The sequence below is a fragment of the Ovis aries genome, chromosome 1, assembly GCF_016772045.2.
Source record: "Ovis aries strain OAR_USU_Benz2616 breed Rambouillet chromosome 1, ARS-UI_Ramb_v3.0, whole genome shotgun sequence".
Taxonomy (NCBI): Eukaryota; Metazoa; Chordata; class Mammalia; order Artiodactyla; family Bovidae; genus Ovis; species Ovis aries.
Window position 1 is genome coordinate 5,206,307 of NC_056054.1, and position 24,068 is coordinate 5,230,374.

General features: G+C 51.4%; 1 protein-coding gene across 10 annotated transcripts in view; it reads right to left on the reverse strand.

The window, feature by feature from the left end:
- AGAP1 (ArfGAP with GTPase domain, ankyrin repeat and PH domain 1) overlaps positions 1-24,068 on the reverse strand; it is a 576,306-nt gene that overhangs the window by 149,895 nt on the left and 402,343 nt on the right. For 5 of the 10 annotated variants that reach the window (XM_027967343.3, XM_027967337.3, XM_060414766.1 and 2 more), the window contains exon 12: positions 17,897-18,055. The exons of the other annotated variants lie outside the window; for them this stretch is intronic. In XM_027967343.3, the coding sequence (XP_027823144.1) occupies positions 17,897-18,055 (159 nt within the window). The remainder of the gene's footprint in view (positions 1-17,896; positions 18,056-24,068) is intronic. 10 annotated transcript variants of the gene reach the window in all.

A 24,068-nucleotide genomic window follows, 5' to 3' on the forward strand; every position in this document is an offset into this window, starting at 1 on the left:
AGATATATTCATTGAAAGAAGTTCAAGAATGCAAAACCAATGTAATGTACAGATACTAAAGGAGTAAACACACAGAGAGCTTGAGGATAAGCCTGATCTGCACACAGCTCTCTCTCGACAATCTATCAGCTGTCTACCAACCTATCACCCATCACTCCACCTACCCACCTACCTACCTACCTATCTCATTTAGCCAGCCAGCCAGCCACCCCAACCTGTCTATCTCTGCTTAACGATCTATCAACCACCCTACCTACCTACCTAATCTCATCTGCCCCTCGGTCCATCCATCCCCCTCGCCCACTCCCAATTTATCTCTCTACTGCCATCTATCATCTATCTATCTACCTACCTACCTGCTGCTGCTGCTGCTAAGTCGCTTCAGTCGTGTCCGACTCTGTGTGACCCCATAGATGGCAGCCCACCAGGCTCCTCTGTCCCTGGGATTCTCCAGGCAAGAACACTGGAGTGGGTTGCCATTTCCTTCTCCACCTTCCTACCTACCTACCTGTCTCCTTTTAACCATCTTACAACTACTTGTATTTTTACAATCTCTCCTCTCTACCACCACTCTCACTCCTGTCTTTCTATTGGTATTTACAAACATTTTAAGCCCTCGAAGCATGTATTTGTAAAGTCTACAACAGGAAGCAAGGGAGGGCTGGAAAAAGATCTGATCAAATTTTATTCTAAGAAGTGAAAAGGTCGCCAGGGAGACAGTATAATTAAAGTTCCTTAAGCGACTTGATGCCTAGGTTGAGAACCTGAGCAAAGTAAAGGAATACAGAATGAGCATTTTTCTGTCCCCAGAGTGGTATAGTGCCATGAGAAAACGTCCTATATTGCTTAAAAATACACAATGTTATAAAATCAGATGTTTTAATGTTGCAAAAACCTCATTGAAAGTTTTATTTCATTTCTTGGAGAAAGGGCACATATATATTTGATGAATCTTTTCACACTGCTCTACCTATATCTCACTGGATGTTGGGGCGGGGGTAAGTGATGCTTTCTCTTTCTCTCTCTCTTTTTAAAAAATTACCCTAAAATTGAAAGTTTGCAACTAAAACTGCTGGGACCAAACTAACACACACAAGCAACCAACTGTAAAATTTGGTTTTTACAGTAAAACTGAAACTGTGAAACTGTCTGTGAAACTTGTAAACTTCCAGGAGAATAAGGGGTTGGGGGCCTGGACTCCCTGACTCCACAACCCACCTCACCCTCGTCTTTCTACACTGATGATCACCCCGTGGACTCAGGAGTTAGCCTGTAAAGGCAACTACTCCTCCCTGAGAATCTGAGGTCACGCGACTGCCCAGGTTCAAGCCCAAACCTTTTGGGGATGCTTTTTCTAATCGTCCTTCCTACCTGGAGGTCTCCTCTCCAGCTAAGTTCCTTCATCATTCACGTCACGAAGCTCCCCACACACCATGCCTTTCCCAGCCTGGGACACACACCCTTCCCTCCACCCGGTAGGCCCACATGCCCTCCTACCAGCATTTCAGGCCGAGTAACACATCTGTCTTCCCCAGGGCCATTTCCAAATACGCCGTGGGGACCCACCAGGCATGGTGAACTGCACGATGTTTGCTGAATGAATGAATGAACGGATAGAGCACTTTGACAGTCTCAGTGCGAAGAAGGCTTAGTAATTCACGTATTTACTCAGAACCCCGTTTCTGAACACAAACATGCATATCACAGCTACCCCTTACAAACCTCACTTTACTTCTCACCACTTGACCAAGTACATTTCAGTCTGTTTATTGATTATCTTTTTCTCTTTTCTCTTCCAGAGACCGAGGAATTCCTTCTTGATCCCTGGCGCCACTGCCAGGCTCAGGGCAGTGGATGACACACCATACTGCTGCTGCTGCTGCTAAGTCGCTTCAGTTGTGTCTGACTCTGTGCGACCCCACAGACGGCAGCCCACCAAGCTCCCCCGTCCCTGGGATTCTCCAGGCAAGAACACTGGAGTGGGTTGCCATTTCCTTCTCCAATGCATGAAAGTGGAAAGTGAAAGTGAAGTCGCTAGTCGTGTCTGACTCTTAGCAACCCCATGGACTGCAGCCCACCAAGCTCCTCCATCCGTAGGATTTTCCAGGCAAGAGTACTGGAGTGGGGTGCCGTGGTCAATAAATATTTGTGCAATAACTGAGGTTAAACATAAAATTAACTAAATGCCATGAAATGCATTTTCACAGCCTAACCTAGATTATCCCTACTTACTTGAGCACTGATCTTACTTATGATTCTGAAGTGGCTTGAGATCACTGAAGGAAGGAAACTCAGTTTTAATCTCTGACCATCAACTGATTTAAAAATTTGCACAAGGGACTTCCCTGGTGGTCCAGTGGGTAAGAATCCACTTTGCAACGCAGGGATGCAAGTTCAATCCCTGGTTGGGGAACTAAGATCCCACAGGCTGTGGCGCAACTAAGCCTGTGGACAGCAATGACTGAAGCCCAGGGAGGCGACCAGAGAGTCCGCACGCCGAAACGAAAAATGCTGCGCGACATAGCAGAGACCCTGCCAACGCAGCTAAGACCTGATGGAGCCGGACAAATACAGACATATTAAAAGACCTGCCCAAGGCTCACCGGGCATGTCTTAGCCAGAACTGAAACATTCCCTCCACCCTCTCTGTTCCATGTGAGGGGCATTGGCTTTGCTAAGAAACAGTTTCTACAGCAGCAGGCAAAGCGCTTTGTTTTAAATCTTAAAAAACTCAGAGAATTTTTATCACAGGAGATTGGCAGAAAGGCCCAGGAGCTCACTTTGCAAGCGCATCACACCACCTCCGTCACCACGGGGTCCGCCCCTCTTTGGGGACAACCTAGCGACGATCCAGGTCGAGTCGGGAGTGAGGTCAGTGCATCTGGTGAGCGAGGAAGATGCTGTGAGGATGCGCAGGCTGTGGTTTCAGGGGCCTGGTGAGACAAGGGGCTCGGGGAGGAGACGAACGAGAAGGCCAGATGGGATGACTCTGGACACGGTCACGGGATGGGAAGGGGCAGGGACCTGCTGCACCGGGCAGGAGACGAACAGACAAGTGGTGCGGTGCCAGCCAGGCCACAGTCCAGCTCAGGAGAAGGGACATCTTGGGGAAGGTGGCCGGCCACGTGGACAGTGAGTCCTGAGCGGCCACGGGACTCGCCCGGACCCGAGCAGAGCACACCTGAGCCACGGAGAGGGAGCCAGGCGGGGGGGGGAGACCTGACAGAGAGACATCAGGGCGCAGACCAGCTGTCCTGGGCGCCAGAAACAAAACCAGGGGGACACACCACGCGCAGCGGGAGACGCGGGTGCCACGGGCAGGCAGTGGCAACGGGGGCTCGTGTCTATTTTTTTTAAAAGATGAGTTTGGAAGACTTTAGGGAAACAAGAAAAAAAGGCAGGAGATGAGGCAGGACTGCGGGGCAAGTGGTGGACACAAGGGAGGGAGATCAGCGTGTGAGCGGCCAGCACGTGCCCCGGGAAGTCAAGTCCCTAGAACTCACCACAGGAACTGGTCCTTCAGGGTCAGGCTAAGGGAAGACTCGTGCGTGAGTGGCCCTGCATCTGCGACTTGAGCCACTGGGAAGATGAGATGGTGGGGAGGCTGGTGTGTCTAGAAGGACGCCTGGTTCTGCTGTGAATTTAACGAGCCTGAGTGAACCGGTCAACAGCCGTGCAAGGAGGTCGCTGGTCACGTGTGTGCAGTGGAGGAGGGGGCGTCAGGCTGGCTGTGACCTTGGTGGCCTTCCCTGTTCAGAGAGCTGGCTGGGCCCACTGGAGCAGGGCGTGGGATGAGGAGAGAAGCTGAGTCCTGAGCAACATCACCGATGTCGACCCTGCAGGTTGATGACGCAGACCTCTGGGCGTGGCAGCAGAACCCAGAGAAGGTAACGTCAGAGGAGCCAAGACAGGAGACAATGTCCAGCACGACGGAGCTGGCAGCGGGCTCCCCCGAGAAGCAGATGGCAAAGGGAGCCGTGGAGCGCCCGGGGTGGACGGGGTGGGTGGCCCGGACACTGGGAGAGAGTGGGGTCCAGCCGTGCGGGGAGAAGGCGAGACAGGATGGGCCAGAGAGAAAGCACTCGGTGAGTAACCAGAGACAGCGAGTGTAGACAGGGGTTCTGGGAGGGTGGGAGGAGGAGCGCTGAGAAGGAGTAGAAAGGTCAGAGGGACATGGAGCCGGGATGGGAGATGCCCAAGTGGGCCTGTTTGCTGAATGGAAGGACCCAACACCCAGGAGGATCTGATGGTACAGGAAGCAGGTGGGGTAACTGCAGGGGCAGCGTCCTTTAGGAGAGGCGATGGCTCCAAAGGTGGAGGGGGCTGGCGACGCTTTACAAGGGACGCCCCGTCCTCCGTGAAGCCTGTGGCTCCAGCTGCAGGGGCGTGTGGGGCTGGTGAAGCTTAAAGAGGGCCGGCAGGGGAGGGCGGAAGTGAAAGATTCGAGAGCACAATGTTCGAAACGGTACGCCGAAAAACTACGCCGTATCTCATTCACGCTACTCTCTGTGTCAGAAACAATGGCAGAAAATGAAGAAGAACTAAAAAGCCTCTTGATGAAAGTGAAAAAGTTGGCTTAAAGCTCAACATTCAGAAAACTAAGATCATGGCATCCGGTCCCATCACTTCATGGCAGATAGATGGGGAAACAGTGTCAGACTTTATTTCTGGGGGCTCCAAAATCACTGCAGATGGGGATTGCAGCCATGAAATTAAGAGACGCTTACTCCTTGGAAGAAAAGTTATGACCAACCTAGAGAGCATGTTGAAAAGCAGAGACATTACTTTGCCAACAAAGGTCTGTTTAGTCAAGGCTATGGTTTTTCCTGTGGTCATGTATGGACGTGAGAGTTAGACTGTGAAGAAAGCTGAGCGCCGAAGAATTGATGCTTTTGAACTGTGGTGTTGGAGAAGACTCTTGAGAGTCCCTTGGACTGTAAGGAGATCCAGCCAGTCTATCCTAAAGGAGATCAGTCCTGGGTATTCATTGGAAGGACTGATGCTGAAGCTGAAACTCCAATCCTTTGGCCACCTGATACGGAGAGCTGACTCATTTGAAGAGACCCTGGTGCTGGGAAAGATTGAAGGCAGGAAGAGAGGTGGATGACAGAGGATGAGATGGCTGGATGGCATCACCAACTCAACGGACCATGAGTCTGGGTAAACTCTGGGAGTTGGTGATGGACAGGGAGGCCTGGTGTGCTGCAGTCCATGGGGTCGCAAAGAGTCGGACACAACTGAGCCACTGAACTGAACTGAACTGAGTCGCAACTGCCCCAATTGCTGAGCTACACAGCAGGTCCTTATTAGTTCCCCATCTTACATATGGTAACGTGTGTCTTCTCAATACGCTGTAATGGCCTCTACGGGAAAGGAATCTAAACTGAGTGGGTGTGTCTGCACGCGTAACCGAGCCACTCTGCTGCACACCTGGAACAACGCAACCTCGTAAACCAACTCGACTCCAATATAGGCTTAAAAGAAAAGGCCAGGAAGCTTCCCTGCGCCCTCGGCCTGCTGCTCTGAGCTCGGTCCTCTGGGCTGTCTGCATGTGCCGCCCACTCCCCCACCCTCCAGCTCCAGAGGAGTGGGTCTTCATCCCAGCTGCACCCGAGAAGCCACCCGGGGACACTGAGGCTCAAGTCAGCCCCCCTCCCCGGCCCCTGAGGCAGGGCTTTGGAAAAGCACCCTCCAGAGCAGGACCATGGACCCCTCCCCTGGCCCCAGAGCCCCTCCTGCCTCCCAATCCCTCCACCCCTCTTTCTCTGATGGGGGTTCCGGAGCCTTCTCGAAATACCCCTATCCACTGCTGTGGACACTTCCCCACTTGCCAGTGATCTTCTGGAAACACGGCCCCATGAAGAGGCCTCTCATCCCTTAGGGAAGAGTGAAAGTAAAAGTGCTAATCGCTCAGTTGTGTCCGACTCTTTGCGACCCCACGGACCGTAGCCTGCCATACTCCTCTGTGGCATTCTCCAGGCAAGAAGACTGGAGTGGGTTGCCACTCTCTTCTTCAGGGAATCTTTCTGACCCAGGGATTGAACCCACGTCTCCTGCACTGCAGGCAGATTATCTACCGCTGAGCCACCAGGGAAGCAGAGGAAGTCTCAGCATCTCAGGAGACAGGCTATGCCTGGGTCTGCCTGTCAACGTCAGGCTCCCATTCAATGTATGCATAGCTGGTTTGCTGAGCGTGAACGCAGAACCTCTTTCTCTCAGCTTCACTCTGTGAGCCTGACCCGCTTCGTGGCCTCTGAGTGGGGAGGACACTGGGATGACGCCTGGCGCCGTGTGTCTCCGATGTGTCCTCAGCACAGGTCTGCAGACAGCCCTGGCCACCCTGGGTCTCCTTCCGGCAGGGTTCTCGGGGGCGGGTGGTTCGCAGAAAGGCACAGTGGGTGGAGGTTAAGACACAGCCTGAGATGGATCCAGCCTTCTGCTACTTCTGTTTTCTCACCAAAGTGGGGATGGCACTAGCCCTCCGCCCCCACCCACCCCGGGGTCCTTGTGCCTGGCAGGCAGGGGGCGTTGGATGGACGCCAAGTGATGGCATCACTGGCGGCGGCAGCAGGACCACCGCCTGGGGCCAGCCACGTGCCCTGCCTTCTGTCTCGAGGGGTCCACCTGGGAAGCGGAGCTGAAAGTGTTGCTGAGGACAAGGCACCGCCATGGGTTGGCTGTAGTCATTCTCTCAGGAAAGGAAACAGCCTCCCTTGCCTTTGGGAGGGATGAGCTGGTGGCTGGCAGGACCCAGGGAGCCCAAGTTTACGCGGTCAAGACCCGGGTTTTCTGCCCTCGGCGCTCCTGACTTTGAACAGGACGGTTCTCTGTCTCGGGGGAGCTGCCCCATGTTCACCAGCTTCTCTGCCTTCTATCCGCCTTGATTCCAGCGGCAAACCCCTCCAACCGCGTCAGCCACGACAACCCAAACTGTCTCGACACTGCCAAACATCCCCAGGGGAATGGCACACAAAAATCACCCTTGGCTGAGAACCTCTGGTCGAGATGAAGATACCGAGGGCCAGAGGGCCCCAAAGATTGGGACCCGGCACCATGGCGACTGGCAAGAGCATTCTTCTCGGCCGTCTGTTTAAAATGATTTCCAGACGTCTGCCAGGCAACTTGAGAACTGCTGGCCCGTGGGTTTGGAATCTTCTGCTCTGTGTCTGATACTGGGGGCAGCGTTTCCCCCGGGCCAGCACCTGCTGCTAGAAATAGCTGTTAGGGAAGAACTGAGCAAGCGAAGTACAAAGTAACAATGTTCTGATTGGGAGGAAAAAAAAAAAAACAAAACACCTTTCCCCCCTGTGGCCAGATACCCTAGGAAGCTTCTGCTTTCTCCTCGGTCCCACGCAGAGAAAGGGAAGCGGGTTCCGCATGTAGAAGGAAACTGGGGTCATTCCTTTAATTAGGCCGACCAGCCTGGTGGGGGGAATAGACCGCGGCGGCTGAGCCTGGGACTGCCCAACTCCGAGATGAGAGCCCGCGGGCCCTTTAATACTGAACGGAGCCGAGGGTTGATGACAACCCCCAGGGGATGGCTTCTGAATGCCAGCCAAGATTTGGGAGAAATGATGAGAAAGGCAAAGTTCAGGATCAGTGAGAGAGGGAAAACGTCTGTGTATCTTCCCTTAGAAAGCAAGCCCGATGAAAAGATAAACAATTTTTATGATATGTTGTTTCAATACCAAGAATTCATTTCTCCTTTAAGCAAACAGCAGAGGGGAAAACTATAAGCTTTGGAATGGGAAAGCCCTGGGTTTGAATTCTGGCTATTAAACGAGTGTGGTCTTAAGTTTCTCAGCCTTTTTGAACCTCACTTATCAAACAGGGATAATGACTCTCAGGAAACGGGCATTAGACGGCAGGCACCGGACACAGACGGGCAGCTGCACAAACTTAGACTCCAGGCCGAGTGGCCGACAGGCACACAAGAGACGCTCAGTGCTGCTGACGCTTGAGAGGCACAAGTGAAACCTACAGTGATGCATCCCTTCACACAGGTCAGAATGGCCACCGAAAGTCTGCAGGTGATGCACGCTGGAGAGGGTGCTGAAACAAAGGAACCCTCCGACACTGCTGGGGGCACGTGAACTGGTACAGTCACTGTGAAAAATGGGGCTTCCCCATTCCTTGATGGCACCCGCACGGCAGAATACCCTGGGTTTGATTCCTGGGTTGGGAAGATCCTCTGGAGAAGGGAAAGGCTACCCACTCCAGTATTCTGGCTTGGAGAATTCCATGGACTGTATAGTCCACGGGGTCGCAAAGAGTTGGACACGACTGAGCGACTTTCACTATGAAGAATAGTTTGAAGGTTCCTTAAAAACTAAAAGTACAGCTAACATATGACTCTGCGATCCCACTCCTAGGAGAATATATCTGGAGAAAACTCTAATTTGAAAAGATAAACGCACTACAGTGTTCACAGCAGCACTATTCACAACAGCCAAGAGACGGAAGCAACCTAACGTCCACTGCCTGATGAATGGGCAAAAATGCGGTATGTATATGAGATACTACTCAGCCATAGGAAGAATGAAATAATACCACTTGCAGCAACATGGATGGATCAGGAGATTATCACGCTAAGCGAAATAAGCCAGATAAAGACAAATATCATAGGATATCACTTACATGTGAAATCTGAAAAGAAAAAAAAAAGATACAAATGAACTAATTTACAAAACAGAGAAAGGCCCACAGAGGAAGAAAATAAACTCAGGGTTAATAAAGGGGAAAGGGAAGGGTATAATACAGGAATTTGGGATTAACAGATACATACCACATATAAAATAAACCAAAAGGAACTACTGTATAGCCCAGGGAACTATAGTCACTAGCTTATAATAACCTATAATGGAAAGGAATCTGGACAAGAATAGATACATACGTATAACCGTGCTAAAGACCCGAAACTAACACGGCATTGTAAATCAACTATCGTGCCCTCGCTCAGCTGCTAAGTCATATCCAGTTCCATGATTCCATGGACCGTAGCCCACCAGGCTCCTCTGTCCATGGGATTCCCCAGGCAAGAATACTGGAATGGGTCGCCATTTCCTCCTCCAGGGGGATCTTTCTGACCCAGGGATTGAAACCCCACCCCAGTACCCCCAGCCTCACCCCCATCTCCTGCACTGGCATACGGATTCTTTACTGTTGAGCCACCTGGGAAGCCAACTGTATTTCCATTAAACGCCCAGGTGAGAGCGGTACTGTCATTCACTACCGCCACCTGCTGGCCACATGCTAAAATTGCTAGCACAGAAGCCGCGGAGAGAGAAAAAGTGCTCAAGTTGTCGAAACTAAAATCAATGAACCGACAGAAAACATCCCCAGAACCCACATTTATGGCATAGTCTCTGTAATGTCAAGTCAGGGCTGCCTGTCCCTCCTGGAGCTGGCTCTATGGGGAGGGAGAAACAAGGAAGTGCAGGACACGTGGGCCAGAGCAGAAATGTGTGTTTCTAATGGTGTGTGTGTCTGTTCAGTTGTGTCCGACTCTTTGCGACCCCACGGACCGTAGCCCGCCAGACTCCTCTGCCCACGGGAATCTTCCCGGCAAGAACACTGGAGTGGGTTGCCATTTCCTTCCCCAGGGGATCTTCCCCACCCAGGCATCACATCTCCAGTGTCTCCCGCATCAGCAGGCAGGTTCTTTACCAACTGTGCCACCCGTGGAGCCTAAAGTCCTGTAAAAAAATGTCCATGATGAAAAAAAAAATATTTGAAAGTTTGCAAATATGTAAATTTTTGCTTTAGATTCAGGACTGGTTGTCCAATAACCACAGATTCAGGTGGGAAGATGTGTAGTTACATGGTGTGGAGGGAGCAGGCGCGCACACACACACCTTCCACGTGGAAGCGTGAAAGATGGGTATGGTTTGTACTTGGGGCTGACGAGGTCAGACAGTGGCCTGGTGCAGGCAGGCTGAAGTGAAATGTTCAAGCGGCAATTGAAGCAATGCAATACTGCCGGCGATATCAGGCCAGCCAGGGCAGCAGAAGATTAACTGCTGGAGTGCAGCAATCGGGGATGGGGTGGAGCCATCGGAACAAGCTGACAGCCGGGAGGAGAAGGGACAGGGACTCTGGCTGCCAGGCCGACAGGCAGGCACTGGCAGGAGAGGCTGGCGGGCCTGCAGGCTTGCTGACGAGACACGCAGGGACACTCGCAGACAGAGCACGGGGCTCTCGGCATTGGCTCGGGCCAATGTCAGCACAGGTGGGACACACCTCTAAATACATTTTGCCCCGGAGCAAGGTAAGACCACCAAGTATACTACAGATGAACCCCCGAGGGTCCCTGGCTACCCACAGTCATGCTAACTCTTGGCTAACACTTCTGGAGAAAATGACCTATAGAGAAAATGATTAATCAAAAAAAAAACAAAATCCCAGGCTTCCAACGAGATCCCAGAGACTCCTCAGCCAATAGTTGTTGCAGAGATAATTGTTCTGAATCTATCAATAAAGCTGAGCTGCCCCTTCATTGACTGCGAGCACCAATTTCTTTCACCCGGGATTATAAGTTGGTGTTCACAGGCTTACTCCTGCCATTATGGTGATAAACAGTTTAAACCACAACAGGGTCTGACATGTAGATCAATTCTGGGTCCATAAAGAATCTGCACAACAGGTTCTGGGACAGGAATTTACAGCCGCCACTTTTTATTCTCTCTTGCTGCAAAAATTACTTCTGTCAAACACTTAGGAGAGTGAGGAAAAATGTAAAAAAATTAATTTTTCATGTACTACCGGAGCAGCCTTTCTCAACGCCGAAGCTCAAGATGAATATGTTTCTGCATTTAAAAAATTACTTGGAGCTGCATGCGGTGCTGAGTGGGAGTGGGTCCCAACCCTCCACCCTGACTGAGAGCCGGCAGACAGCAATTTGAAACCCTGAGCCAAGCTGTCTGCATTTCCTCTCGGGGCAGCTGTGGGTCTCACGTTAGCAACGCCAAATTATATTAGACATTTAATTTTAAACCTCAGGTACTTAAATGTAAAACCTTACCACAGTAATACTCATAAAGCAGTGGGGCATTCCATTTCACAGAATGGTTGCTTCTTTCTCCCGCACCCCCCGCCCCTTGCTTAATTTAACCAGGACCTCCTGTTTTGCGGTTTTGCACACCACAACGTCATCTAGCTAATTAGGAGTTTGCTCACAGCTTTGAAAAGCAGAAACCCCCAGGGTACCTGTGCATCCAGAGGGGAAGACTTGACAAAGTTCTCTGGAGCCAAAGTCTTAATTTAGAGTGGACGACGGGGTAGAGGAAAATGGAACCCCCACGCTACGTATTATTATGTACAATAAAAACGTGGGATAATAAGAAGGCATATTCACCAACACACGGGCACTCAGATTCAAAAGCTGCTGTCGTCCCCCTGCCCCCGTCCCTGCAGCTCCCACTGGGGAAGCTTTTCCATGACTCTGACATCCAAACTAAATGAAACGAAACTGAACGAAAAAGCAGGTGAGTTCCAGAAAAACATCTATTTCTGCTTTACTGACCACACCAAAGCCTTTGACTGTGTGGATCACAATAAACTGTGGAAAATTCTGAGAGAGATGGGAATACAGACCACCTGACCTGCCTCTTGAGAAACCTATATGCAGGTCAGGAAGCAACAGTTAGAACTGGACATGGAACAATAGACTGCTTCCAAATAGGAAAAGGAGTACGTCAAGGCTGTATATTGTCACCCTGCGTATTTAACTTATATGCAGAATACATCATGAGAAACGCTGGGCTGGAAGAAGCACAAGCTGGAATCAAGATTGTCAGGAAAAATATCAACAACCTCAGATATGCAGATGACACCACCCTTATGGCAGAAAGTGAAGAGGAACTAAAAAGCCTCTTGATGAAAATAAAAGAAGAGAGTGAAAAAGTTGGCTTAAAGCTCAACATTGAGAAAACTAAGATCATGGCATCCGGTCCCATCACTTCATGACAAATAGCTGGGGAAACAGTGGAAACAGTGGCTGACTTTATTTTTCTGTGCTACAAAATCACTGCAGATGGTGACTGCAGCCATAAAATTAAAAGACGCTTACTCCTTGGAAGGAAAGTTATGACCAACCTAGATAGCATATTCAAAAGCAGAGACATTACTTTGCCAACAAAGGTCCATCTAGTCAAGGCTATGGTTTTTCCAGTGGTCATGTACGGATGTGAGAGTTGGACTATAAAGAAAGCTGAGCACCAAAGAATTGATGCTTTGTAACTGTGGTGTTGGAGAAGACTCTTAAGAGTCCCTTGGACTGTAAGGAGATCAAGTCCTGGGTGTTCATTGGAGCGACTGATGTTGAAGCTGAAACTCCAATACTTTGGCATCTGATGCAAAGAGCTGACTCATTTGAAAAGACCCTGATGCTGGGAAACATTGAGGGCAGGAGGAGAAGGGGCCGACAAAGGATGAGATGGTTGGATGGCATCACCGACTCGATGGACATGGGTTTGGGTAAACTCTGGGAGTTGGTGATGGACAGGGAAGCCTGGTGTGCTGTGGTTCATGGGGTCGTGAAGAGTTGGACACGACTGGGCGACTGAACTGAACTGACATCGAAACCAGAGACATGGGGGAAAAAGATAAAATGATTAATTAAAAAAAAAAGGTAGAGTTTGTATTTCACTGAGACTTAGAGAGAAAACACGACAGAGAGCCCTTAATCCCTGTTTCTTTTGTGGCTATTTTCCAAGTGTGGCAGGGAATGCAGATGCCAAGTTGAGATCCTGAAATCCATACATAAATGTGTTTTCTTAAAGTCAGCCGTTGGATCCTGTGCCCTGGTTTTTATTAACAATTGCTTGGGGTATGGCAGGATGGTGCCAACGAGAGGGAAGCTGGGATGTATTCCGGATGCAAATGGGTCCCAGTTGCCTAGAGTTCTTGACAATGTGTGCTCCGATCCAGGAAGTCTAGCTAGAGCCTGGGACTCTGCGATTCTAGCCAACTTCCAGGGGCTGACAGATACCACTTAGTCCGTGGGCCACACTTTGAGAAGCAAGGATTTCAAGCGACGGTTCTCAGACTTCAGCCTACAGCATCATTCCATGGGGAGTCTGTTAGCACAGAAGCTACTAGGCGCCACCCCTGAGTTTTAGATTCAGTGGGTCTGGGAACATCCCCTGGAGGAGGAAATAGCAACCCCACTCCAGTATCCTTGCCTGGAGAATCCGATGGACAGAGGAGCTTGGTGGGCTGCAGTTCATAGGGTCTCAAAGAATTGGACACGACTGAAGTGACTTAGCACCCACGCACAGGACTGGGATGGAACTTAAGAATTTGTATTTCTAACCAGTTCCCGGGCGATGTTGCTGTCACGGGTCTGGGCAGCCTATCTGAGAAGTGCTGATGCAGAGAGTCTGAGGCCTGGAATCAGGCCACCTGGGTTCACATGGCAGCTTCACCAGGACGTGACTTTGCATAAGCAATATTGAGCCCTTCTGTATCAGAGTCTCCCCCACTGGAAATGCAGCTAGGAGCAGTGCCCACTCCATGGGGAGCAAACGTGACGATCCACACGAGGGCCTCAGTATCATTAGCTCTTTTTTTATCATGACTACCGTTTCTCATTTCATTCATATCTTGGGTGTGACAGAGCCATCCATCCTTAGGAAATACAGATGTGAAGGAAAATCCCTGTGAAACTGCAGGAACCTTACTTCTGTGAAACATTCTGTTGTCTCTCTGGATCTTTGCTTCTTAACATGTCAGCTCTAAGTTTTAAATGAGGTACTAATTAACTCTGCAATTAACACATTATTTATTTATCTGGCTGTGCTGGGTCTTTGTCTCCTTGTGGTGAGGGGCGCTACTCTCTGGTTGCGGGTCGAGGGCGGCTCGCTGCAGTGGCTCTTAGTTACGGAGCACAGACGCTAGGCACGGGCTTCAGCTGCTGCGGCTCCCGGACTCCAGAGCACAGGCTCAGAAGCTGTGGCTCACCGGCTGAGCTGCTCCGCAGTGTGTGGGCTCTCTCCAGACCAGGGATGAAACCAGAGTCCCGAGTACTGGCAGGCGGGTTCTCAACCACTGGACCACAAGGGAAGTCCTAATGTTGCAATTTTGACCCCTTTAACCAGTCCATTCTGAAGCAGATCAGCCCTGGGATTTCTTTGGAAGGAATGATGCTAAAGCTGAAACTCCAGTACTTTGGCCACCTCTGGCCACCTCATGCGAACAGTTGACTCATTGGAAAAGACTCTGATGCTGGGAGGGATTAGGGGCAGGAGGAGAAGGGGACGACAGAGGATGAGATGGCTGGATGGCATCACCGACTCGATGGACGTGAGTCTGAGTGAACTCCCGGAGATGGTGATAGACAGGGAGGCCTGGTGTGCTGTGATTCATGGGGTCGCAAAGAGCCAGACACGACTGAGCGACTGAACTGAACTGAACTGCACTGATCACTCATCTCAAATAAACGGGGAAACAATGGAAACAGTGAGAGACTTTATTTTGGGGGGCTCCAAAATCACTGCAGATGGTGACTGCAGCTGTGAAATTAAAAGATGCTTGCTCCTTGGAAGAAAAGTTATGACCAACCTAGACAGCATATTAAAAGGCAGAGATGTTACTTTGCCTACAAAGGTCCGTCTTGTCAAAGCTGTGGTTTTTTTCAGTAGTCATGTATGGATGTGAGAGTTGGACTATAAAGAAAGCTGAGGGCTGAAGAATTGAAGCTTTTGAACTGCGGTGTTGGAGAAGACTCTTGAGAGTCCCTTGGACTGCAAGGAGATCCAACCAATCCATCCTAAAGGAAATCAGTCCTGAATATTCACTGGAAGGACTGATGCTGAAGGTGAAATTCCAATACTTTGGCCACCTGATGAGAAGAACCGACTCATTTGCAAAGACCCTGATGCTGGGAAAGATTGAAAGTGGGAGAAGGGGACGACAGAGGATGAGATGTTGGATGGCATCACTGACTCAATGGACACGAGTTTGAGCAAGCTCTGGGATTTGGTGACGTACAGGGAGGCCTGGTGTGCTGCGATTCATGGGGTCGCAGGGAGTCGGACATGACTGATCATTCTTCTCTGCTCTTCCCACCTGTCTTCATCTTGCTGTATTCCAGCTAACACCTGGTTCTTGAAACGTTGCTCAAGTTTGCAGTTCCGTGTGGCCCCTCAGCTGTCCCAAGCGTCCCTTTCCTCCTCTCCGAGTCTTGGTCCAAACAGCTTTCACGTTTAGAACCTCCTTCTGCAGTTTTGCACACACAAGGAATCCATCTGGTTCCTGAAACGTCACTCAAGTTTGATTCTCTTTGGGAAGTTTTCTGTGATTAACTCTCTCATCCTTAAACCAACTGCGCAGTTTCAGACTGGGCGTTCTCCACCCATACCCCACTGCAGGCCCACACTGCTTTCTCATCTCCTGTGTCCAGGCTTCGCGCTCTGGGGCAGCAGGAGGCCTAACTAGTCTTTCACAAACACGCTACAGGACAGAACAATGGGCATCCGGGCGTTAGCGTGTGAGAAATCACTTGGTACATTTAAAAACAGCATTCATCTGGTGGTGACCTCAGTTGTACAAGTACTTCATAAAGATGTCTGTATAGCCGACGAGATGGCTGGATGGTATCACCAACTCAATGGAGATGAGTTTGAGTAGACTCTGGGAGTTGGTGATGGACAGGGAGGCCTGGAGTGCTGTGGTCCATGGGTTCTCGAAGAGTTGGACATGACTGAGCGACTGAACTGACCTGCACTGAACTGTACAGACCGAGGCAATCACCTTCCGTGGGGAGAGGCTCCCATCCAAACCAAGCGTCTGGAAATCGGGGAGTCTGATGAGACAAGGTGTGGGGGCGCTTTGGCTCACACCCGTGACCAGAAGCAAAGAGCTACTGGGTATAGGGAGAGTTAGCTAGTAAGGTGTTTTTTTTTGGGGGGGGGGAGCGGGGGCTGCACTTTGCAGTATGCGGGATCTTAGTTCCCTGACCAGAGATCGAACCCATGCCTCCTGCAGTGGAAAGGCAGAGACTTAAGCACTGGAGCTCCAGGGAAGCCCCCTAGCGAGTCTCTGTGCAAACGGAATATTTGTAAAGAACGGATTTTAGATTCATGTGCTGCTTCCAATGTTTGTCCTGAAAAAATATTCTGAGCGTGTGGGAGGCCAACACTTGGGGTGAAACTTGTTCTTGTTTATTATTACATAGTTATACTCCCCAAACATAACTCTTATGGCACATAAAGAACCAAGCCCAAAGACTGCTGCCCCAATCAGGCTGCGCTAGGGGCTCAACAGTTCTCATCAGATGAGGAGAGCTCTGGCCAGGGGCAGCTGCTGGGCAAGGCAGGGCCGGGGCGGTGTGTGCACTAGGCCGAGGAGGCTGAGCTCAGCTCCTCCTACCTTCAAACACGAGTGCGCCTTCTCAGAAAGAGGGCGACGGCATAAACCCGCTAGGACAAAGACTAATGCTAACTGAGAAAATGGATACACTGCAGAGACCTGGCCAATGCAATTAAGCATGTGATGGAGAAGGAAAGGGCAACCCACTCCAGTATTCTTGCCTACAACTTAGCGATAAAAACAACAAGTATGTGGACTACTTGCCCCTCCAGAAAATAAAGTGCCCGTGGCAGTAAGAGCACCTACTCAGGGGCAGAAGCCACAGGCGGATAGTCCCCTGCACACCTATGGACCACACAAGGGCAGGAAGAGCACACCCATTTGAAGATAAGAACACGGAGGTCACCTGCCAAGGCTGTCCCGTCGGCGGGGGGAGCGGGGAGCGGTCTGCTGGAAACACAGCCCCATCTGCTGAGACACCGGGCCTTCTGCGGCCCCGATGACTGTGAATGCACAGGTGTCACATTACAAGGGAATAAACTGCAGGCGGCTAACGTGTGCCGACTTCAGCCCCGTCACTGAACTTCTGGAGGTGCTGTCATGATACCAGGCAAGAGGTGAAACACCCAGCCCCCGAAGAGGCTGGAGGCAGAGGTTTGCCCTCCACCAAAGCATCTCGTTTTGTCTGAGGAAGGAGAGGGGAGCAGGGTGCTGGGCTCTGGGTGAGGCTGTGTGTACGCCCCAGGCCGGCGAGGTCATAGCACCCTTCAGCGCTGCCTTCCCAGACCCCACTTCTCCTCCTGGGCCTGGAGATGCCTCTCCTTAAGGCCTCTGCTTGGCGGCCGCTGACGGAGGAACGTGGGGTGGCTGGAGACGAGGATGATGTTTACCCAAAGTACACGTCCTGCGGCAGCAGCTGCTGCGTCTACAGGGAAGACCTGATGCTGAATCTTTTAATTAGAACAAATTATGCTAAAATTACTCTAAAATCCTGTCTGATAGATGGCACAGTACAGTGGGAATTCCTTTAAATACCGGTGAACAGGCCATAGACAAAAGTGCCACAGGCAAAGCATGTTGCGGTAAGTGGGGCCTCGATGCTGCATAATTTATGCGCTCACACATATGTCAAGATGGTTTCCTGGGAGCACATTTGTTTCCCAAGAAGATGTCCACACTTGGAGAAAAAAAAAAAAAGCAAGAGGGAAGACTCTCCCAAACTTAAGAGGATATACCAGGAACCTGGGACAACGAACAAGGAGGAAGAATTATGTGCTTTGATTGGATGCCAAAAAAGTGCAGCCTGACCACCAACATGAAGGCCATGTCGTGGCGGGCCGCACGAGCAGGGGCACAACCTCTCCCAAAGCCTCAGTTTCCCAATCTGTCAAGTGGGGCGAACCTCCGCTGCGTCCCTGCACCGGAGCGGGACACGAGGTGACGTGGGTGAGGCGGCCGATCGAGGATGCAAGGCGTGACGCCGTCGGCAGGGCGGCCGCGCTCACAGCAGAGCGTTGCCTCCAGCCTCTGGTTGACAACCGAGGACCGCAAGGCGGCCCGGGTCCGCGGGGCCTTGCCTCTCTCTTACCACTGCTGATGGCTGAGTTTGCAATGACCGTAGCCTCGCTCCACTGGTCGGCACTGGAGACAGAGTAGGACCGCTGCTGCATGCCGTCCGCTCGGCTGGTGAAGGAGCCCAGGCTGACGCCGCTCGCCATCTGAGACCCAGGCGCACTAGTGACATTCCCTAGGAATAAACAAGTCAGGTGAACACCAGTGCGCACTGCACACCCGAAGCCGGCACGAGTTAGTCTAGGGGGCTACGCGCCTGCACACCGTGGACCTGACGCCGCGCGCCTGGCGTCCAGATTCACGAAAAGGAGAGGCAGCACGTGAAACAAGAACGTTCCAGAGGAAGATGGCGAAGCAAGCCTTATGGTGCTCAACAAAGGAACCCAAGGCTTCAGGAGGCTGCAACCACCGCAAGCCAAGGCAAAGACGTGCACCACCACCTCTAGGCAGAGCAGCGGTGAAGACAGGAGACCCACTTTTGGGGGAAAAAAACCCCACTACTCCCAGTGGGGCCTCCCTGGTGGCGCAAGGGTCAAGAAACCACCTGCCAACGAATTAGCCTTGGATCGATGCCTGGAAGATCCCCGAGAGAAGGAATCCAGTCCAGTATTCTTGCCTGCAGAATGCCACGGGCAGAGAAGCCTGGCGGGCTACAGTCCAAGGGGTCGCAAGGAGCTGGACACGGCTGAGCGACTAACAACAACGATATTCCTAGCAGGCCAGCGAGACAAGGCGGGTCCTGGAGGAGTCCTGCTGCGTCAGCGTATCGGTGCAAGCGAAAACTATCGCCAATCGGATTCCACTGTCTGGTGCCAGAGAGTTATTCTCGTGGGACAGCTATACTTTAGGATCAACGCAAATCAAAGTTCCTAGATGAGACACGGGTGGCAGAGTCAGGCTCTTAAACCAGATAAGTTTACTCTTCGCCTTGAAAAGAGACTACACAGAGGGAAAATAATCTTGGCAACTTAACAGTGTGTAGTGCGGTGGAAAAACGGTTCCATTGTATACTTAATGATTTGAATCAGTTGCTCAATGTCAGAGTGAATTATTATCTGGTCACCAGGATTTCAAACTCAAAAATATAATTAAGCGCCTTTCTCTAAAGCTCAGCCAATCACACCTTGCTGCTAGCGAGTTCGTTGCATCTGTAAGGAGATCTTTGAAGGTATTAAACAGTTTCTTTTGATTTTTAAACATTCCTCCCTTTTTTTTTAAGTTTAGAACCAATTAAGTTCTAAGGTGTTTCCATAGAAGGTTTTCATAGTGCATGATTTTAAATACATAGATCATACTAGTAGTTCCCAAATATGGCCAATTACCAGAATTACCCATGGAGCTTTTTAAAAAATAGCAGCTGCAAAAAAAATTCAAATTTTGATTCCAGTGGTCTGGCGGGTAGGGAACACACATTTCTCAGGGAGCTCGAGGGAACACACATTTCTCAGAAGGACTTTGGCAGTCCTGGTGAGCAGTGAAGAGGCGGAAACCAGGGCCCAGCCACAAACAAGGCCCTCGCTGTCATTGCATGAAGCGGAAAGATCCTGCTCTTAAAAATATATTTCTACCTTAAAAAACAATGCCAACTCTATGCCACTGTGGAAGCTGGGTGCATCTCGAATATCACAGGAGAAATAAAAACTACAGTGGAAGCTCTTCAGCAGCAAGGACACTGAGATCAGAGATGCTCCTGACAAGTGCACCCGCCCTGGCCCCTCGGCCGGGCTTTGGGGATCTGCAGCCAGCCAGCTCCCCATCTCCCTCCCGGCTCAGATGTTCTGATTCTAGGACTTGCTCGAGCCCCAGGAATGTGGAAAGTCTCACGTCCTGAATGACAGTGTCAAAACCAGCACTGGCGCCTGCTCCAGCCCCGTCCTCACAGCAGCCCCCCGGGGCGGCAGGGGGCCAGGTGTGCAGCATCTCACAAGGACGGGGGCGCCCAGGCTCAGCGAGGCGTTGCGAAGGGGCACCGCACACGCTCCTCGGGGTCTTCTCCACCTGCCATTAGGGAGCGGTCCTTGGGTGCACTCTGGCCAGATCCCTGCCCAACGGGGCAGTGTAACAGCAGGACAAGCACGTCCTGGAGCTGAGCGGGTGCTCCCCTTGGGCGGCTCGGCAGGGTCTCCCCTGGGCTGACACCTGAGTCTCCCACCACCTTCTGCCCACACCTTCTGCCCTCTCGAGGATACCCACCGGGTGGCATCCATCAGCTCAGGTACCTCTGGCTCCCTGTTTGGCTGGACCAGGTGGGAATACCGGGGTGTGAAGTGGGGGTGCGCATGTCTGGGCTCCCTCCAGAGTTCCAGGGCTCCTGGGCTCCTCTCACTGGGATCCCTGTGCTGGAGGCTCGCTGGGGGTCACCTCTTTTCCCTTTGGGTCCAGGGTGGTCCTGGTGCCACCCTGCCAGCCCTGCCACCTGCACTGCCTCCCGGCTTCCCTCCGCCCACACCTCTGTCCCTCTGTAAAGAAACCCTTCTGACCAGAAGGGTGTGGTCCTCAGCCTTTCCCTTCCCTGTGGGGACGCCGGTTCCATGTACCCACCACTTAAGAGGGGGTCACATCCCCTCCTGAGGCACTGAGGCCCTTTCTGCTTTCAACAGCAGAACTCAGAAAAATGCTAACAGTTTTGGGACTTCCCTGGGGGTCCAGTGGTGATGACTCCAAGCTTCCAATGCCAGGGGGGTTGCAGGCTGGATTCCCTGGTTGGGGAACCAAGATTCCCACATGCTGGGCATGTGGCCACAAAAAAAAAAATGCTAACATTTTTATGGTGGATGAAAGGAAAAGAAAGAGAACAGGAGGAAAAGCACAGTGATAATAAGATGCATGTGGGCTGCAACCCCAACTCTGAGCCAGGACCCCCCTCCTCAAGCCCATGCTACCCACAGGGATGCCTGCTGTTTGGTGAGAATGCCAAGGCGACGCTTCCATCCTCCCTTCAGTGCCCATCTGTACCTCTGACAAGTCCTTGTCAAGTGAGGGCATGCGAGCACTCAGTCATGTCCAACTCTTCGTGACCCCATGGACGGTAGCCCGCCAAGCTCCTGTGTCCACGGAATTCTCCAGGCAAGAATGCTGGAGTGGCTTGCCATTTTCTTCTCCAGGGGATCTTCCTGACCCAGGGATGGAAAGCAGGTCTCCTGCACTGCAGGTGGATTCGTTACCGTGTGAGACGCCAGGGAAGCCCATCAAGTGTGGGATTTGTCCACAAAATCTCATTTCATACAACCTTTAGGCACACACTGGAGAAGGAAACGGCAGCCCACTCCAGTATCCTCGCCTGGAGAATCCCATGGATGGAGGAGCCTGGTGGGCTACAGTCCACGGGGTCGCAAAGAGTCGGACACGACTGAGCGACTTCACTTTCACTTTAGGCACACAAGGCCAAAACACCTGAAAAGCCAAGAATAAGTTCACCGTCGATCCGTCTTTGGGCTGATGAATCGATTAGGTGCCTTTTCCTTTGTTCATTCTGTCTGGGGTATGGCCCCGAGGACAACTAGCCCTAAACCCTCCTGACACATTTGCTTCCATCAGAAGGTGGACGGGATGATCTAAGTGTGTCTATCCCTGACTACTTGGTGCCAGACTCCAGGAATAAGTGTCCAGGCGCACTCAGACACCGAGGTCAACCTCAACTTCAGATCAGGGACACAGGAAAAGTTCAGATGGAAACATCCAATTAGGGCCAATCTTAGGATGATAAGCTCTTTGTCTTAAGGTCAAACACCTACCATTGGAAAGCGAAGGGGTGGATTCATTACAAATGTACACGCTAATGAAAAGCTATGTGATGACACTAATGTACACCTGGTTTTTCAAATTCCAGCTGCTTGTCGAATGAAATTTTTAGCACATTATGCTGCTGGTGGATCTGCTTAGGGGTCCAGCTCCTGACGGGGCCCCCAAGGAACCAAACTGGGATCTCCGGAGTGAAGAAACTCCCGTCAAGGCTGCGTGGTCCTGGTGTCTGATTGCAGAATCCATATGAGACCCAAAACAGCTGTGTGGAATCCTTAGACAAGCCCACGCTGAGGGTTCGTCAGCTGGCGAGGATCTTCTTATTTCTGCGTCCTCAGTCACTGACGTCTGACCCTTTGTGACCCCATGGGTTGTAGTCTGCCAGGCTCCTCTGTCCATGGGACTCTCCAGGCGAGAATACTGGAGTGGGTTGCCATTCCCTTTTCCAGGGGATGTTCCTGACCTGGGGATCAAACCTGCATCTCTTGCAAAGGAGGTAGGTTCTTTACCGCTAGTGCCACCTGGGAGTTTCTTCACTCCAGAGACTCCAGTTTGGTTCCTTGGGGGCCCCCTCAGGAGCTGAACCCCAGGGCAAATCCTCCTGGGAGGCACCAGTGGTAAAGAACCTGCCTGCCAAGGCAGGAGATGCAAGAGATACAAGTTCAATCCCTGGGTGTGGAAGATTCCCTGGAGGAGGAAATGGCAACCCACTCCAGGATTCTTGCTTGGAAAACTCCATGGACAGAGGAGCCTGGCAGGCTACAGTCCATGTGGGGTCACAAAGAGTCAGACACGACTGAAGTGATAGGCATATGAAAGGATGAAATTCTGATATTTGCAGCAACATGGCTGGACTTGGAGGGCATTCAGTTCAGTTCAGTTCAGTTGCTCAGTCGTGTCCGACTCTTGTTAGGCTGAGTAGAATAAGCCAGACAGAGAAAGACAAATACGGGATGATATCATGCACAGGTGGCTCCTAAAAACCACAACACAGTGAGTATAACAAAGCAGACATGTGGGCGATAAGGAGCTGTTACCAGCGGGAAGTGGGGGTGGGGGGCGATGAGGAGTACGGGCACAGACTATTACGTATAAAATAAGCTGGAACAACATGGGGAATACAGCCACTGTTTTATAACTCTAAATGGAGTATAACCTTTAAAATTGTGACTCACTATACCTGTCACTTCCATAATAATACTGTACTTCAGTTAAACATTTTAAACAAATTTAAAAGGATGAAAAGGTCATACAGGCATGCACCAACAATCCACCGGAACAACATGGGTAAGGATGCACCTGGCAGAATTGTTCAGAATAGTGCCACGCTAGAAATGGCTGAAATGTCCATCCACCCACCACGGGCACCTCGTGGGAGATCCCTGGCAGTAAGAGGGGAGTCTGACGTGGGCCTCCCCAGGACAGACATCAGACAGGGCGTGGACCCACAGAAGACCAAGGCCGGGCTCGCCCTGCATGAGCAGGGGGCGATGCGGGCAGTGGTAGGATGGGACCCGGGGGCTTGCTGGGCTGCCCGGCCACCGGCTGCGACCTGACCTCCACGCTGGTCACCCACATTGTTGTAGCTTAGTCGCTCAGTCGTGTCCAACTCTTTGCGACCCCCGAGGACGGTAGCCTACCAGGCTCCTGTGTCCATTGGGTTTCCCAGGCAAGAATACTGGAGTGCGTTTGCCAGTTCCTTCTCCAGGGGATCTTCCCGACCCAGGGATGGAACCCACGTCTCTATGTCTCCTGCACTGCAGCTGGACTGATTCTTCACTGCTGAGCCACAAGGGAAGCCCTATACACTTAGCTAGAACTTAGGATTTTTCACTTTCTAAGTGTATATTCTAGAGAAGGAGATGGCAACCCACTCCAGTACTCTTGCCTGGAAAATTCCATGGATGGAGGGAGCCTGATAGGCTACAGTCCATGGGGTTGCAAAGAGTCGGACACGACTGGGCAGCTTCACTGTATATTAAATCAATATAATATAGCACCCCCCCGCCCCCAAAAAAAACCTCTTAAAAAAAAAGAAAAGAAAAAACTCATTTGAATGGTTTGTGAATGCAAAGGTCAGATCAGGAAGCATGAGATAAAATTATCCAGGAGCAAGGAGACCGTTTCGCCAGCGTAAAGTCCCAGAGTGGCCCAGCCCTACAGAGTATGGGATGCTGGCATCCAGAGGAAGCGAGGCACAGAAGGACCGCTTTGGTATCGTCTCAGTGTTTCCCCCCAGGGTCTGCATTATCACGACAGACATGGTCGACTTCCTGGTCCATTCTGAACTCAGAAGCCTGTTCCCTCAAAGACCCCTTCTCTGGATCATCTGGTTGCTGGCCTTGATGGGCAGGGGCGGCTGCATTACAATGCTAATCCATGGAGCCTCACGCCAGCCCCTTGATATGGAGATGTGTGTGCCCACTGGGCCGGCTGATTAGTGCAAG